Genomic DNA, 13,763 nt, shown 5'->3' with positions numbered 1-13,763 from the left:
GCGCTGCTGGAAAAACTATTTCCCGGCGGTGACCGCCGCCGCCCGCCGAGCCTACCGCCCCTCCACCCCCACCGCCCCCGGGGCACCGGGCACGGAGGGGCGAGCTGCCCCCGCCAGGTGGCGCTGTTGCTCAACGGAGGCGCCGTGCCGGGGCGGGGCGGCGGGAGGCTCCGGGCACCCCGGGCCGCCCCGGCTCGGCGCGGGGAAAGGTCCATCTGCGGCTCCCCCCGGCGCTCCGCCGCGCCGGGGCAGAGCGCGAAGGCTGGTCCTAACTTATTCTTTTTGCTTTTCTGTTTTTCCTTTTGCTGTCAATTTTTTGCGTTCGGACACTGTTAATGTTAAAGACCCCCGCGAAGCGCCCTCCTCCCGGCGGGACGGCGGCCGCTCTCTGCGCTCTGCCAGCTCGGGGCAGCGCTCCCCTCAGTCCGCCGCTGGTCGCAGCGCCCGGCTCCGCTCCCCGCTCCCTGCTCCGCGCCGCCGAGCGGCGGGGGTGGGCCGGGGCGGGGGGGGGCGACGCGGAGCGGGCGGCGATTGGTGGCGAGTTCTGACGGGCAGGCGGCGCCCCGCCCCTTTGGCAATGTCTATCGCCGGCCGCGCGCCCCATGTAGGCAGTTATTCCACTGGGATAGAGCGGCCGGAGCGGCGGCGGCATGGCCGGGGTCCCGTTCTGCGCCTTCCTCTCGCTCCTCGTCGGCGTCTGCGGGGCCGTCACCGGCTCCCGGGTCTATCCCGCCAACGAAGGTGAGGCGCCACGCGCGTCCCGCGGCCGGGCTCCGCGTTCCCCCGGCGGGGCGCTACCGGGGAAAGTTCGGTGCCCCGGGGCGGGCGGCGCGCGACGGTGCCCTGGCCGCCGGGACCGCGCTGCCCCGGCTGGCGGCCGGGCGTTCGGCGGCAGCCGGCCCGCCCGAGCGGCGCTTCGCGGGGCCGCCCGCGGCGGTCGCACAGGTGTCGCGGGGCGGAGCGGCCCCCGCCGGCCCCGCGCGTCCCTCCGCGCCACCGCCGGTCCCTCGGCCGGGCTGGCCCGCGGGGATGCGGAGCTCCCGCGAGCGGCGCCGCCGCGCCGGGACGGCCCGAGCCGGGAGGGCGGCTCATTAAACCGGTTCTCCCGGGAGCTTTTGGCAGCTCCGCGCCGTTCCCTGGGGCCGCGCCGCAGCCCGTCCTGCGAGACGGTTCGGCGGCGGTTCCGTATGGGAAGCCCGCGGCCGTCCCGCGGTGTAGCCGGGCTGGCGAGGGGCGCCGACCCAGCGGGGGGTCCCCGCGAGATCTCTCGGTGCCCGGCCCCGCTCCTGGCCGGGATCTGGGCGAGCTCCTGAGGTCCCAATAAGTAACAGTTTTCCGCTCCCCGCCAAGGTGCGGTTGCGCCCGTACCAGACGACGGAAAACGCGGCTTCCCCAGCGCTGCGCTGCGGGAGCTGCCGTTTGCCGGCTGGCCGGCACACGCCGCCGCTTTCTCCTCTAAAGTAGCAGCTCCTTCGGTGCCTTCTGCCAGATGTGTCGGGGGAATTCGCTGTTCGCTCCGCGCCCTGTGAGCGGCTTCAGCGCGCGGAGGATCGAACGTGCGATTCCTCAGCTCTAAAACAGAGTTTCGGGTTCTTTAAGGTATTGGCGCAGTCAGAAATAACGTTTAACTTCAAGTCGAAAGTGGGTGCGATCGTGCTCCACACATATGGAAACGCTCAGGTAAACGACTTATTTTAATACTGCCTTTTGGCAGCTGGAATTTAATCTATTTTATTTGTACCTTTCTGCAGTTACCTTGCTGGATTCCAGATCGGTTCAGGGAGAACTGGGGTGGATAGCAAGTCCCCTGGAAGGAGGGGTAAGTTTTAAACCGCTATCTGATCAAAAGGGTAAAGGGGGTGATTAGTAACTTTCAGAGAGTCCTAATGGCTCGATTATTGTTGATTGTGGTGAGGAGGTCAGATTTCTTCCCCGGCTTACCGAGTGAATTACTCTTTGTTGGAGAAACTCTATACTCCCTTTGGATAGTTCTGTCATGGAAGAAGTGGAAACCAAAAGGGCAGAAAAGAGGTTTCAGAATTAGGAGATTGGCTGAGGCATGGGCTTAGATGCCTATTTGAAACTGAAATACCAACGAGAAACGTGATCTGGTGACTGAACTGGTATTCTTGACTGTAATTATTATATATATATCTATGGGCGGTCTCGGCTGGGACTATTTCTGGATGAAGGAGTAGGGATCAATATACAAGATAGACCTCTTGGTGTGATGGGACAGTGGTCCTATTTCTGAGTGTAAACATCATACGTTTTGGTCTCTGAACAGAAAAACTGAAGCACCCAGTGCTCGACGGTGATTCCTTGGGGATCCTTTTTTACTTACTTCTCAAAGAGACAATTGTAAGAGCAGATTGCTTGAATTCACTGCCCGATGGTGATGTGATGGCATTAAGAGATTTACACATCCGTCGCTGGGGCATAGAGCCGCTTTGCTTAGTGAGCTGCAGGCAAGGTATCCCTGCTAATTTAGCTTTGTGTTAGTGCATGGGCACCTTGCTGCTCCCTCATCTGCGCCCCATCCTGCAGAGTGCCCTGTGGGAAACTCCTGAGAATGCTGGACTTTGCAGTTGGTGGGATCTGGTGGAGGCTGTCTTTCAGGGGATCTCTCTTTTTTTTTTTTTTTTTTAATAATCAATTAGAAAGGCTTTTTCTTTCTTGATGTGAATAGTTTAAGAAAAATGCCAGCAATGCACGCTAAACATTAATATAAAAAAAAAACCCACCTCAAATCCTTTTAATATTAAATGAGTAAAGCAGCTTAGTATGCTTAAGCAGAAGTAACTAAGTCAAACTGATTGAAAAATAAAAGTGCTGAAAGATCAGGACATGTGCACAACAAAGCATTGGATTCTTCAAGAAACCTACAAATTTACTTTTTTGTCTGTGTTCCCACTTGTAATTAGAAGAAGCAGAGCTAAGGAAACAGCAGTGAGTGGAAGGAATCTGAGGTTGTGTTGGCGGGTGATGCATTATGCATAAGCTCTGAATAACCATAACATGAGAGAATGGGGGATTGTTTTGCTCCCCCATTGTTGGTCTGGGTGAACTTGACTACAGTCCTGGCTTGTGCTCTGCCTGAGCACACTGTGCTGTCCCCAAAACTCGGTTTTTCAAAGCCTGGGGAAGTGATTGGCAGGCCTCTGGCAGCACCGGCTGGGTACATTCACCGCTGGTTGCAGGCAATTGCCCTCATCTTTTGACAGTGTGGAAAGGTACAGCTCTATCTCGGGGAGAGTCAGACTTCCTTGTTAATCCTGTTCCCTGGAAAGGTCAGATAATGAGATGAGGTCTTTCATACGGCTCTCCAAGGGATATCTACGATGTATATTAAAAGAGGACCTAAAATACAAGTTTTAATAAGTCAGTGGTAGAATTGATGGTCAGAGGACAGCTGTATATTATTAATGGCGGTTGGATTCCCCCTTTTTTCCCATGTTTTCTCTGAAAGCACCATGCAAGCTTGAGAGGGAAATGTGTGCTCTTATTGTGGACGTGACTCGTTTCACTAAACCTACATACGTGTGTTCTATTTTTAAGCCAGTAGTGAAAAATTTAAGAGTACATGGTCTGTCTCTGAGATACAGTGCTTGGAAAGCATTTATTTTAACTTCATATGCTGCAGATTTATTTCAAGCAGCAGAAATGAACTCCTCTATCTTCCTGAGAAGATTCTGTCCTTCAGTGTTAGTTTTTCTTTAACTGTGTGTACCTTTTCATCTATTAAAAAAGGTATTTTTCTAGATCTATACCACACAGTTACTGAGGTGTGAGGGTTGTGTGGATAAGAAGGGCTGGAGATAAATGTAGTCATTTAGCAGTGCCTAGCAGTAATCAAATATATAGTAGCCCTGGAGGAATTAATGAATTGCATTATAAATGTAATTAATGATTTACTCTTGCATTTCACAGTTGAAAAGCAGGTTTTGTGCCCAGAATGTTTTACTCTGCATCATTAAACGGTGGGAAGAGTTGAATTATAAAAGTTATTTTCAGCTTGAAAGCAAAAAGTTGCAGCTTTGACCACATACTTAGAGTTACAAATCATTTATGGTGGCTGGAAATTTGGAGCTTATTTTCAGCTGTGGCAGTAAAAGGCACTTAAGTTTGTTTTGTACACGTGTGTTTATGAAATAAGAAACCTAGCTCTATATATTTGCGTGTTTGTTGGGAGACAGGGGTGTGTTGAGAACCTGATCCAAAACTTGCTGATTTTAGTTGCAGTCTGTCTGTTGACCTCAGTGGTCTCTTTATTGAATCCTCTAGCAGCATCCTCCATTGTGTAAATGCACTAAAGGAAATCCCATCAACAAGTATTATTTCCCTCTGCTTCTTCCTTTCTCTTGTACCACACACAACATAGGTAGTGTAGACAGCCTGAAGATAAGCAGAATGGAAAGTGATGGATCATAAAGACAATATTGTAACAGTAAACTAGCTCAGTGGCAGCTGTAAATTAAACAACTCTGTCTTCTTACTAACACCATGTTACACTTTACATTGATAGATGACTTTTTAAGATTTATTTTTTCCTTTTCTGTAAAAAGGAGTGACATGCTGAGTATTGATTTCTCCCTTCCTTCGTTTTAATTTGCAGTTATCTGTAGGCAGCAAATAAAATATTATTCTTTCTGCTCCTAGTGACTCATGGTGCTAACTACTGTCATTCTCTAAACGGATTCAGCTAAGCTGGAATCTTTTTAAGCAAAAATCACTTGCATAAGAGCAATCCTTGTGAGAAGAATGCAGGATATTATACAAGAAGCCCCTTAACGTTAAGAAGGCTTCTGTTTATCAAAGCCATGGCTTCAGTAGTTCTGAAAAGCACCTCTGGGAAGTATCTTTAAAGTTACTGCTGTTTTCCAGGATAATTTTATATGCTTCATTGTATCGCCTGCAAACTCAGACAGTATATCATCATCTAATATATTATTTTTTTTAAGAAAGATTTTTCTGATACTGAAGCACTATGGAGTTTGTGCTGGAGAGATATCTCTCCCTAATACCTCTACTTCCCCCTCTCTCCCTGCCAGGAGAGCACTGTGATAAGCTTTCTTCTGTCTATGATAATCCTTAAAATGTTTTGGTTTTGGGATTGGTTGGTTTGTGTGTTTGAGGTTTTTTTTGGGAGTGGTTGTGTTTTTTTGTAAACTGTTGGTTCTGTTTCCTTTTCTAAGTTCATCATGCTGAACCTACTGAATTAGGGCCAAATCTCTTCTTTCTGTGCCTTGTTTGGATTGCATGTATGGTGGTTGTCTAATAATTATCTTGCCTGTTAGTTTGGTACTTCTGAAGATGCCTGAACTTGATTTGAGAGGTGCAAGAGTTTTGAAGCTTCCTGCTACTCTGATCTTTCAGCACTTACCCTCTCTGCTAAGTTTTTGGGGTTTTTGAGAATACGAATATAACTATTTCCTGACACTTCCTCTAGGACAAGATGTATAATGTTCCTCCTTTTCCCACCGTCCCACTAATACGAAACTTTGTTTCGACAGCAAAGTTATGGCAGTGCTACTGGTAGACTGATGGTGTTGTCTCCTTACCTGTTAAGTGCCACCTAAGTCAAGGACCCAGTTCTCCGTAGACAGCTATTTCTGCCCAGCTCCAAAGTAAATACTATTTGCAGAGTGTGCTGGGATATTGCTAGCCCAGGAAAGTAGTTGGCAGCTTAGAGAAATAGTAAGAGGTGGCACAGTAATACTTGAAATACGTAGTAGTGATGCTAGAAACGTGGTTGTTACTCTCTCTGCTCTGTGCTTTTGTGTGACTAAGTCACACGATCTTGCTGTTTGATATTCCCATGTACAAGGTGGGGTCCAGGCGTTACCTGCCTCGTCTGCCGCAGGGGAAACACCGTAGTGGCAGTGGTGTACTATGAGTAAAGTGCTGTGTGTAGCCCTGATGTAGGCAGGCTCCTGTGAACTGAGCTGTAGTGCAAATAAACATGGTCAGTCTATAGTAGTGTTCTTGGATTAGTTCAGAGAGCCTTTAAAATACATGCTTGCTCCTTGAGGTGTTACATGATTTGGGGCTCGTTTCTCCTGAACGGATTTGTCTTTTAATGTTCAAGTAGTTGAGGTCCTGAACATGACTTGACCTACTGCGGTTTGATTTTTGTTTGTTTTCCTGTAGTGGAAAAAATACAATCCCCATGCTAATTGTGGAAGCGTAGATTACATTTCTGTGAAGCTCTGTTGTTCCTTTTAATATTGATCTATTTTTCTCCGCCTTTTCCTCTTTGCAGTGGGAGGAAGTAAGCATTATGGATGAGAAGAACACTCCGATCCGCACCTATCAAGTCTGCAATGTGATGGAGCCCAGTCAGAATAATTGGCTACGAACTGATTGGATTCCCCGTGAGGGGGCTCAAAGGGTATACATCGAAATCAAGTTCACTCTAAGAGACTGCAACAGCCTGCCAGGTGTCATGGGAACTTGCAAAGAGACTTTCAACCTTTATTACTATGAATCAAACAACGATAAGGAGCGTTTTATTCGAGAGAGCCAGTTTGCCAAGATCGACACCATCGCTGCTGATGAGAGCTTCACCCAGGTGGACATTGGTGACAGGATCATGAAGCTGAACACAGAGATACGGGACGTGGGACCACTCAGCAAGAAAGGGTTTTACTTGGCTTTTCAGGATGTCGGTGCCTGCATTGCTTTGGTGTCTGTTCGTGTCTTCTATAAGAAGTGCCCGTTGACAGTTCGAAACCTGGCACAGTTTCCAGACACCATTACTGGGGCTGATACGTCCTCGCTGGTGGAGGTTCGCGGCTCTTGCGTCAACAACTCGGAAGAGAAGGATGTGCCAAAAATGTACTGTGGGGCAGATGGCGAATGGCTGGTGCCCATTGGCAACTGTCTGTGCAATGCTGGCTATGAAGAACGTAATGGTGAATGCCAAGGTAGGATGAGCCATATTGTACTCTTCATTAGGGCTTAGTTGAATGCATAATTGAATCGGAGATGAGAGTAAATGCAGTAAAGCCAGTAATTAGCAGCCCCTGCGGGATGCGGTGGGACAGAGGGGTTTAATGAAGAAGTCCAATAGCTCCAGGTGGCAAGGCTAAGAATTACAGAATGCAAAACAAACGATACTGCCATAGCAGGCAGAAGGCGAAACACATTTTCTAGCAGGCGCCTCAACTTGAATTGGCTCACAATAGTCACCAAAATGTGAATGACTGCAAAACAGTGCAGTCGAGCTACCGTCGTTTAAAGAGACAAAGCTTTCAAGCTTTATCTGAAGTGAACTTTGTTAAGCACAGGAAATTCTGGCGAAGTCTGCTTTGGATAATACGGTGGACTAAGAACCAGTCGGGGTGGGGGGGAAGAGGAATTTTAGCTGGATTACTTTCCCACTTTGGGAAGGGGAAGTCTTTGGTGTTTTACTTGTTGCAAATTTTTAGCACTAAATACCCTTTGATATTTGACACTGCTGCCTTTGTTAAATATTTTCATTTCTCAGAGGGTCTCTATTGTCAGCTTAATAATAGAGGTGCTAGGATACTCTTAGAAATGCTAAAAGTCTCCACCCCACCCTCCCACACACACCATCCTGTGTGCTGCAGAATTGGGGATTAAAGTTTGTATAAAAGGCAGATTATCCTAAAAAGAAAAAAACCTCAATACCTATGTTCTATTCACCTCTCCTTTCTGGAAAAAGAAGTTGTAAAAGGTTAGGAAAGCAGAGAAGGGAATTTATAAATAAAATATCTGTAGCATCAGCTTCTGAACTCTTGCTCATGTAAGCATAAATTAAGATCAGACTTAAATGGATTCTTGCACAGGTCAGTGGGCTTAGTTTTGCTGGGTGCTGAATTGAAGGTGCTCAGCTCCTTAGTGGATTTGGAGCCGTGTTTTTGGAAAAGGCTCTTTGGAGGCAAATGGCTTTACTTCTCATCTTCTTGGTGTGTTTTTCACTAGGTCATTTTTTTCATCTTGAGACTGAGAACAAGGTAGCCCAAAGCAAGTAACTGACTGCTTTTGTGCTAGACTCCTAAGAGAACTGTGTCTTTTGAATGTCCTGCTTGATTTCTTTTAAATGATAATTTACAGTCAATATCAAGTTCGTTATTGTGCATTGAAGTTAAGCTTGTCAGGAAAGAAGCTTTAAGTAGAAACTTTAGCCTTAATTTCTACTGGTTTTGCTATAGGGAAAAAACCTAAGTGCGCCATACTGGCAACAAAATTACCATGGGCTGTAGAGAGAACAGAAAGATGAGCAGCATGATGATAGGGCATCCTGTCTGGGGCAAATTACTCTGGTTTTGGGTTGTTTGTGTGTTGTTTGCTTGGTTTTGTGTGTTTGTATTGGTTTTTTTTTTTGAATCTTGTGAAATGGAAATTTGAAAACCGGTGTATTGTTAAATGTGGACCTGTGGCAGTGGTACTGACTGCTGCTGGGGAGATGCTGTTGCTTTCTAATAGCTCCATAACTTCTGGGCAAAGCTTCTTGATGCCTCTATAGCCTGGGTTGTGAGAGCAGGAGGTGAATGGGGGTGTCCTGTTTTTGGCTGGGATAGTTTTCTTTCTAGTAGCTCGAATAGCACTGTGTTTTGGGTTTAGTATGGGACTTGGTATGAGAATAATGTTGTCAATACACTGATGTTTGTAGTTGTTGCTAAGAAATGAAGGACTTTTCCAATTTCCCATGTTTTGCCAGTGCGTAGGTGCACAAGAAGCTGGGAGGGAGCATAGCTAGAGCAATGGACCCAAACTAACCAATGGGATATTCCATACCATGTGACATGCCACTCAATGGGAGTTGATCGGGAAGTTTGCACTCTCTCTTCCGGGATTGCAGTTTCGGGATTTCTCCCCTCTGGCATCGCTAGCTGAGGACAGACTGTGCATTAGTCAGTGGGTGGCAAGCAATTGCACTGCACATTGCTTGTCTGTATATTCCATTCTTATTAATTACTATTGCAATTATTTTATATTTTATTTCAATGATTAAATGGTTCTTACCTCAACCCATGAGTCCCCTTGCCTTTACCCCCCCGATTCTCTCTCCCATCCCGCAGGGGTGGGTGAGGGTGAGTGAGCGGCTGCCTGGTGTTTGGTTCCCAGCTGAGTTAAAACCACAACAGGAGGGAAAAAAGCATCTTGTTTATTGAATGGAGATTATTCCACCTTCTCCTAAACGCCTATTAGGTCATAACTGGATCACTCTGACACAGATCTACTGTTTTTTGGCATCAGTGGCCCAGACGTGATGAGCTAATTGCCGAAGAAATCCGGTGTTGTTCAAGAGAAATCTCCTGAGCTTTTGCTGGTGGGCAGTGGTGATACTGGGATGCTTTTTAATCTATTTTTGTGGTGTTGGACCAGGCCTTGGGGACAAACGTCAGCTTACTTACCAGGTCTCAGCTGCATCCATGTGAACTTGAGTTCAAGAAACCCAGTTTGCTGTTTCCCATGTAAAAGGAAGATCAGGTGATGCTATATTTGCAAAGGAGTTAGAAACGTTCTGTCTCTTGGGCTCTGCAGAGTGAAGTTGACCTGTACTAACCATTGTGAGAGGATTTGAGCCAGCATGTAATTTGAAAGTGCTAAACATGTTTTGTTGGTGGTTATTTGTGGTTTCCTTTTCTCACATTTGCCGTTCTTCAGATGGAAGGGTTTACCAGGAAGCTCGTCTTCATGAATTCGTGAAGTTTACCAGAACTGTACAGATCGCTCTCTGATTTCCAGTTAGGCCATTAAAGCAGTTTGGCCTTTGACACTGCTGAATGAGGCTTCCCCTTTTCTTACTTCACTTAACTTAATAGCTGAGCACATGTTCTGCTCTGGCAGGTTTTTGGAGGGGAAGAGGAGGATGAAGTGAGGAGGATGGATTCCTGTGGCTTTGGTTCAGAGGATTGGGAGGTGGGGGAGAGATTTTGAATTTGGGAAAGGCTGTAAAAGGGTGCGGGACTGGGACTGGAGTTTCTGAGCAGGTTCCACCTCAATTGTTTTTCAATAGGTTGACTGTGGCAGGACAAATACAAGGAAAGGTCAAAGGTTGTCCGTTTCCTCATCCATCTTTCCCTGTGATCCTAGGGTCAGAGTTAGGATTGATTAAGATCTTAAATGCTTGACAAAAGCTCAGTGGGCAGAAATAGTTTAGACCAATGAATCGGGGCTTTGCACTTGTTGGGAGATCCATGGGAGATGTCGGAGCTCCCTGTCCTCTCCTGGGACCTACCCACTGCCGTGCGGTGCTGGGATGGACCAGCTGGCTCTTGCGTTGCCCTAAAAGATGCTTTGAGTTTGCTCAACCTTCTGATTTTTAAATAACATGTTTTTCCTTGAGCTGCCTTTGCTTAATTTCTGATGTATGTGTGGGAAGCATAATGGGAAGCTGCTTCACATCTAAAGTGGTTCCTGTAGTGGGAGTTAATGACTCTCTGACCTTGAACAGGATTTAAAAAAAAATTGTGTCAGTGGTATGGAGGTGTTTGAATATGATGACAAAAAAAATGTCCTTTCTCTGACTGCTGTCTTTTTCCAGCTGACTTTAGTGATAATTGTCTTAATGAACATCCATATACGTGTGTGTGTATGGAGATGTATGCAAAAAAACAGGGCAGGAAAGGAAAGGAGCAAAGCATTTAATCCATATTTATTTGGGAAGTTTCACAGGTGTGTCACAGGAGGGGTTCCACAAAATTGATCCTGATGAGTAGAAATATTAGCTGAGGACTAATTCTTTGCTTACAGTTGAATTTGTAGCTGTAAACTTGATGCTAAAAATCCTCAACTTACTGTTTTTTTTTTTTTTCTTATTACTATTTATTCTCCCCTAAACTTCCTGCATTAATGGCTATCCATGTAGGAGAGCATAAATGTGGAATATTGTTGATGGAACATGACTATCCCAACTAGTGGCACATCTCAAGGCTAAGGTAGTTAGTGCTTTAAGGCAAAGTTGAGACATAAAATAATTTTAAACTTTGCTTGTATGCATCATTGTTATGTAAATTGGTTTGTTACACATTAATATAATGTGGTTGGGATTCAGTTATGATTTCCTTATGATAAAATGCATATCTCTTTAACTCAAAGGAGGAAGAGGGAAAACAAGCAGGAAGGGAGAAAAGACAGATTAAAGAAGCAATAGACTGTAGCCATCTGTGATGATTTTGATGCTGTGAAATTACAAATCTCAATTTTAGACCTGCCATTTAGTATAAATATGTGAGACAGTTGAGATTTTTACTGTGATATTGTAAAGGTTATGAGAGCCAACAGCTTTGTCTTCATCTACACTTGCTTTTTTGAGTTGTGAATTGGCCAATTGGCAGAAAATCCAGTGTCATTTAAAATATGGCTCAGTCCTGGTTTCATATCACTGCTGTTTTTAGAATTTTCCTTCGAACTTTGATAAGAGCATCCCTAAGAAGTAATAATTTGAATGATAAGATTCTTTTTATCTCGGAGGCTTTGAAGAGTGGCTGTGATCATTGAGTGCAGCAGTTCAGTTTACATCAGAAGGGTATAGTCTAATTATTTTTTTTTTCTGTGATAAGATTTTTTTTTAGATGGTGTGTTTTGTAGGGGTGGGGAAGTGAAGTAATTTGTGTGTACTTTCCCATTGTAGTCAGACAACTTTTTTTGTCAGAGTAACACTGATAAACAGTCTGTCTGCATTAAGAGGGTAATCAGAAGGGTGACTAAGACTGCACAGTTTTGAGATTTCAGAAGGATTTTTTTCAGGTTGATTATTTTTGGCAGAGGGGTAAAAAAAAAATGCACAGACTCAACATGTTACGTTTTCAAAGGAGCTGAGAAGACGGAAGCTACCAGGAGGAGCATGGGAGCAATACTGAAACACAGTCTGTCTGAACCAAATTTAGTTGGTTCTCTTCTCTGCTGAAGGAGTGATTTGGTTATGTTCTCGTGTAGCTCAATAGATCTTCCAAGGGTTGCTCCCTCTGTGATTTTTGTACCACCTGGTGCACTTCAAAATCTCCATTTAAATGTCATTGCAGGCTCTGTATTGCTTTCTTCCTCCCTGGTCCTTTCAGAAGTCAAGCTACAACTGTCAAGCATTTTTGTCCCTTCATGTATCCCGTGGAGAAGGGCTGGGATTGCTTCCTTCTGAATTCCTGACAAAATTTCTGCTGGTACATAGGGGAGCAATATCTAGTCCTTGCTCTGCGTGTTACTAGTAAAAAGCACGGTCCTCAGAATCGAAGCCAGATGAGCTGTTGTGGCGGTATGAGTTTCATGGCAGGTCTGAGTAGTCTTTTGCAGGGCACATAGACCATCTTCTGTTTTTTTGTGTGTGTTCGTTTTTTTTTATTAAAAAAACCAAAACAAACCCAAAACAAAAACCAAAACCAAACCAACGCAAAACTTTCCAGACATCTCATCTTGTGTGTGATGACTTCAGTATTTAGATCTTGGCTGGGTGAGGGTTATTATCTGTCTAATAATATGCTCTGCTGAGCTTGGTCTTTATTGTGCTTGTGACAAGTGATTAAAGAAATGCTCAGCAGTACACTTCAGTCTTTTGAGACTGCATCCAAAAGCCCCCCCAAACTTGTGAGATAAATACCTTATCTGGTTTCATTCCATTATGCCACATCCTTTTGATATGTTGTGGGGAGCAGGTGAGGTCACACAGTTTTGTGAATCAGAGACAATTAACACTTCCATGACTAAATGGCCATTTTATGAATATTCAGAGCCAGCTTCACCTCCCTGGGAAGGAGACATGTTGGTTCCCTTCTCTTTCCTCCTGCTGGAGACTAAGGAAGCTCTCCCTGTGAATGGGGATTGGCAGCTGTCGGTGCTTTTTGCCTTTTGCATGTAGCGAATTCCTCATTTACATCTTTTGTATACACCCTCATGCAAAGTAGCACACCCATTTCCCCATTTCACAAAGGAGATAAGGGCTTCCTTTGGAAATGCCAGCCAAAATCTCCTTCTGTTTATGCAGAGCTCAAAGATTTGGATTTTATGCGAATAGTTTCTGTTTTGATTTTTTTGATCTCTTTGTTTAAGAGATAGTGTAATATTTGCACAGCGTGCTCCTTGGGTCTCGAGGTCTCCTCTCTTTCCCCAATCTCTGCAGCCTGCTTGCTCACTTCAAGCCAGCATGTGGGAAAGGGCTGTCCTCTGAAGCCCTGGCCGCCTTTGTGAATCGATGCCTGGCGGTGCAGGGAGCGCCATTCCTCGTGCCCAGGGGGGCTGCAGGCCCTTGGGTGTTGTCTCCTCTAAATGTTCACTGGTGACCACAAAGTTCTTCCGTAGCTACATCCTCAACTGCAGGGATGACCGTTTTCAGGAGGTGGGACCTCCCTGCACTGTAAGCATGCATGACACACATGAATGAAAAAGCATTACGTTTTCTGGTATTTTCTATGTGTTGGGTCAAGGACCTGCTCAGCGCTGGTGTAGTGCCCTTCGCTTTGCTGGCCTGGCCGCAGAAATGAGCTTTAGTGCAAAGGGGAAGAGGGGCTGGTAGCACTTGGGTAAACATGTACAAATGGACTGCTGTCTTTATTTATCAAAAGAAAATAATCTGTGAGGAAAAGTTCTGCTTTCTTAAGCCTCATGATTACACAAGAACCCATATTTTATTTTATTTTGGGTTTTAGTGGCTTTCTTTTCTTTTTAACTTTTCTTTATTTCAACTTTACTTAAAATTGCCTTTGGCTTGAAATAAAGCTGAGGCTCATTAAATGCTCCCAAAACACAAGCTTGTTCAGAACGGATTTGTTGAAAGGTTTATTGATATAAGTTAGAACACA

General features: G+C 45.4%; 1 protein-coding gene across 1 annotated transcript in view; it reads left to right on the top strand.

The window, feature by feature from the left end:
- The first annotated feature begins 650 nt into the window (after window positions 1-650).
- The window catches only part of EPHA4 (EPH receptor A4), a 104,113-nt gene continuing 91,000 nt past the window's right edge, over window positions 651-13,763 (top strand). Inside the window, exons 1-3 of the mRNA XM_086618078.1 lie at window positions 651-741; window positions 1,752-1,819; window positions 6,263-6,926. Coding sequence (XP_086474204.1) covers window positions 651-741; window positions 1,752-1,819; window positions 6,263-6,926 — 823 coding nt within the window. The remainder of the gene's footprint in view (window positions 742-1,751; window positions 1,820-6,262; window positions 6,927-13,763) is intronic.

This window comes from Tauraco erythrolophus, chromosome 11 (genome assembly GCF_009769465.1).
Source record: "Tauraco erythrolophus isolate bTauEry1 chromosome 11, bTauEry1.pri, whole genome shotgun sequence".
NCBI classification, from domain to species: Eukaryota; Metazoa; Chordata; class Aves; order Musophagiformes; family Musophagidae; genus Tauraco; species Tauraco erythrolophus.
This window is presented reverse-complemented; position numbering and strand designations above follow the sequence as displayed.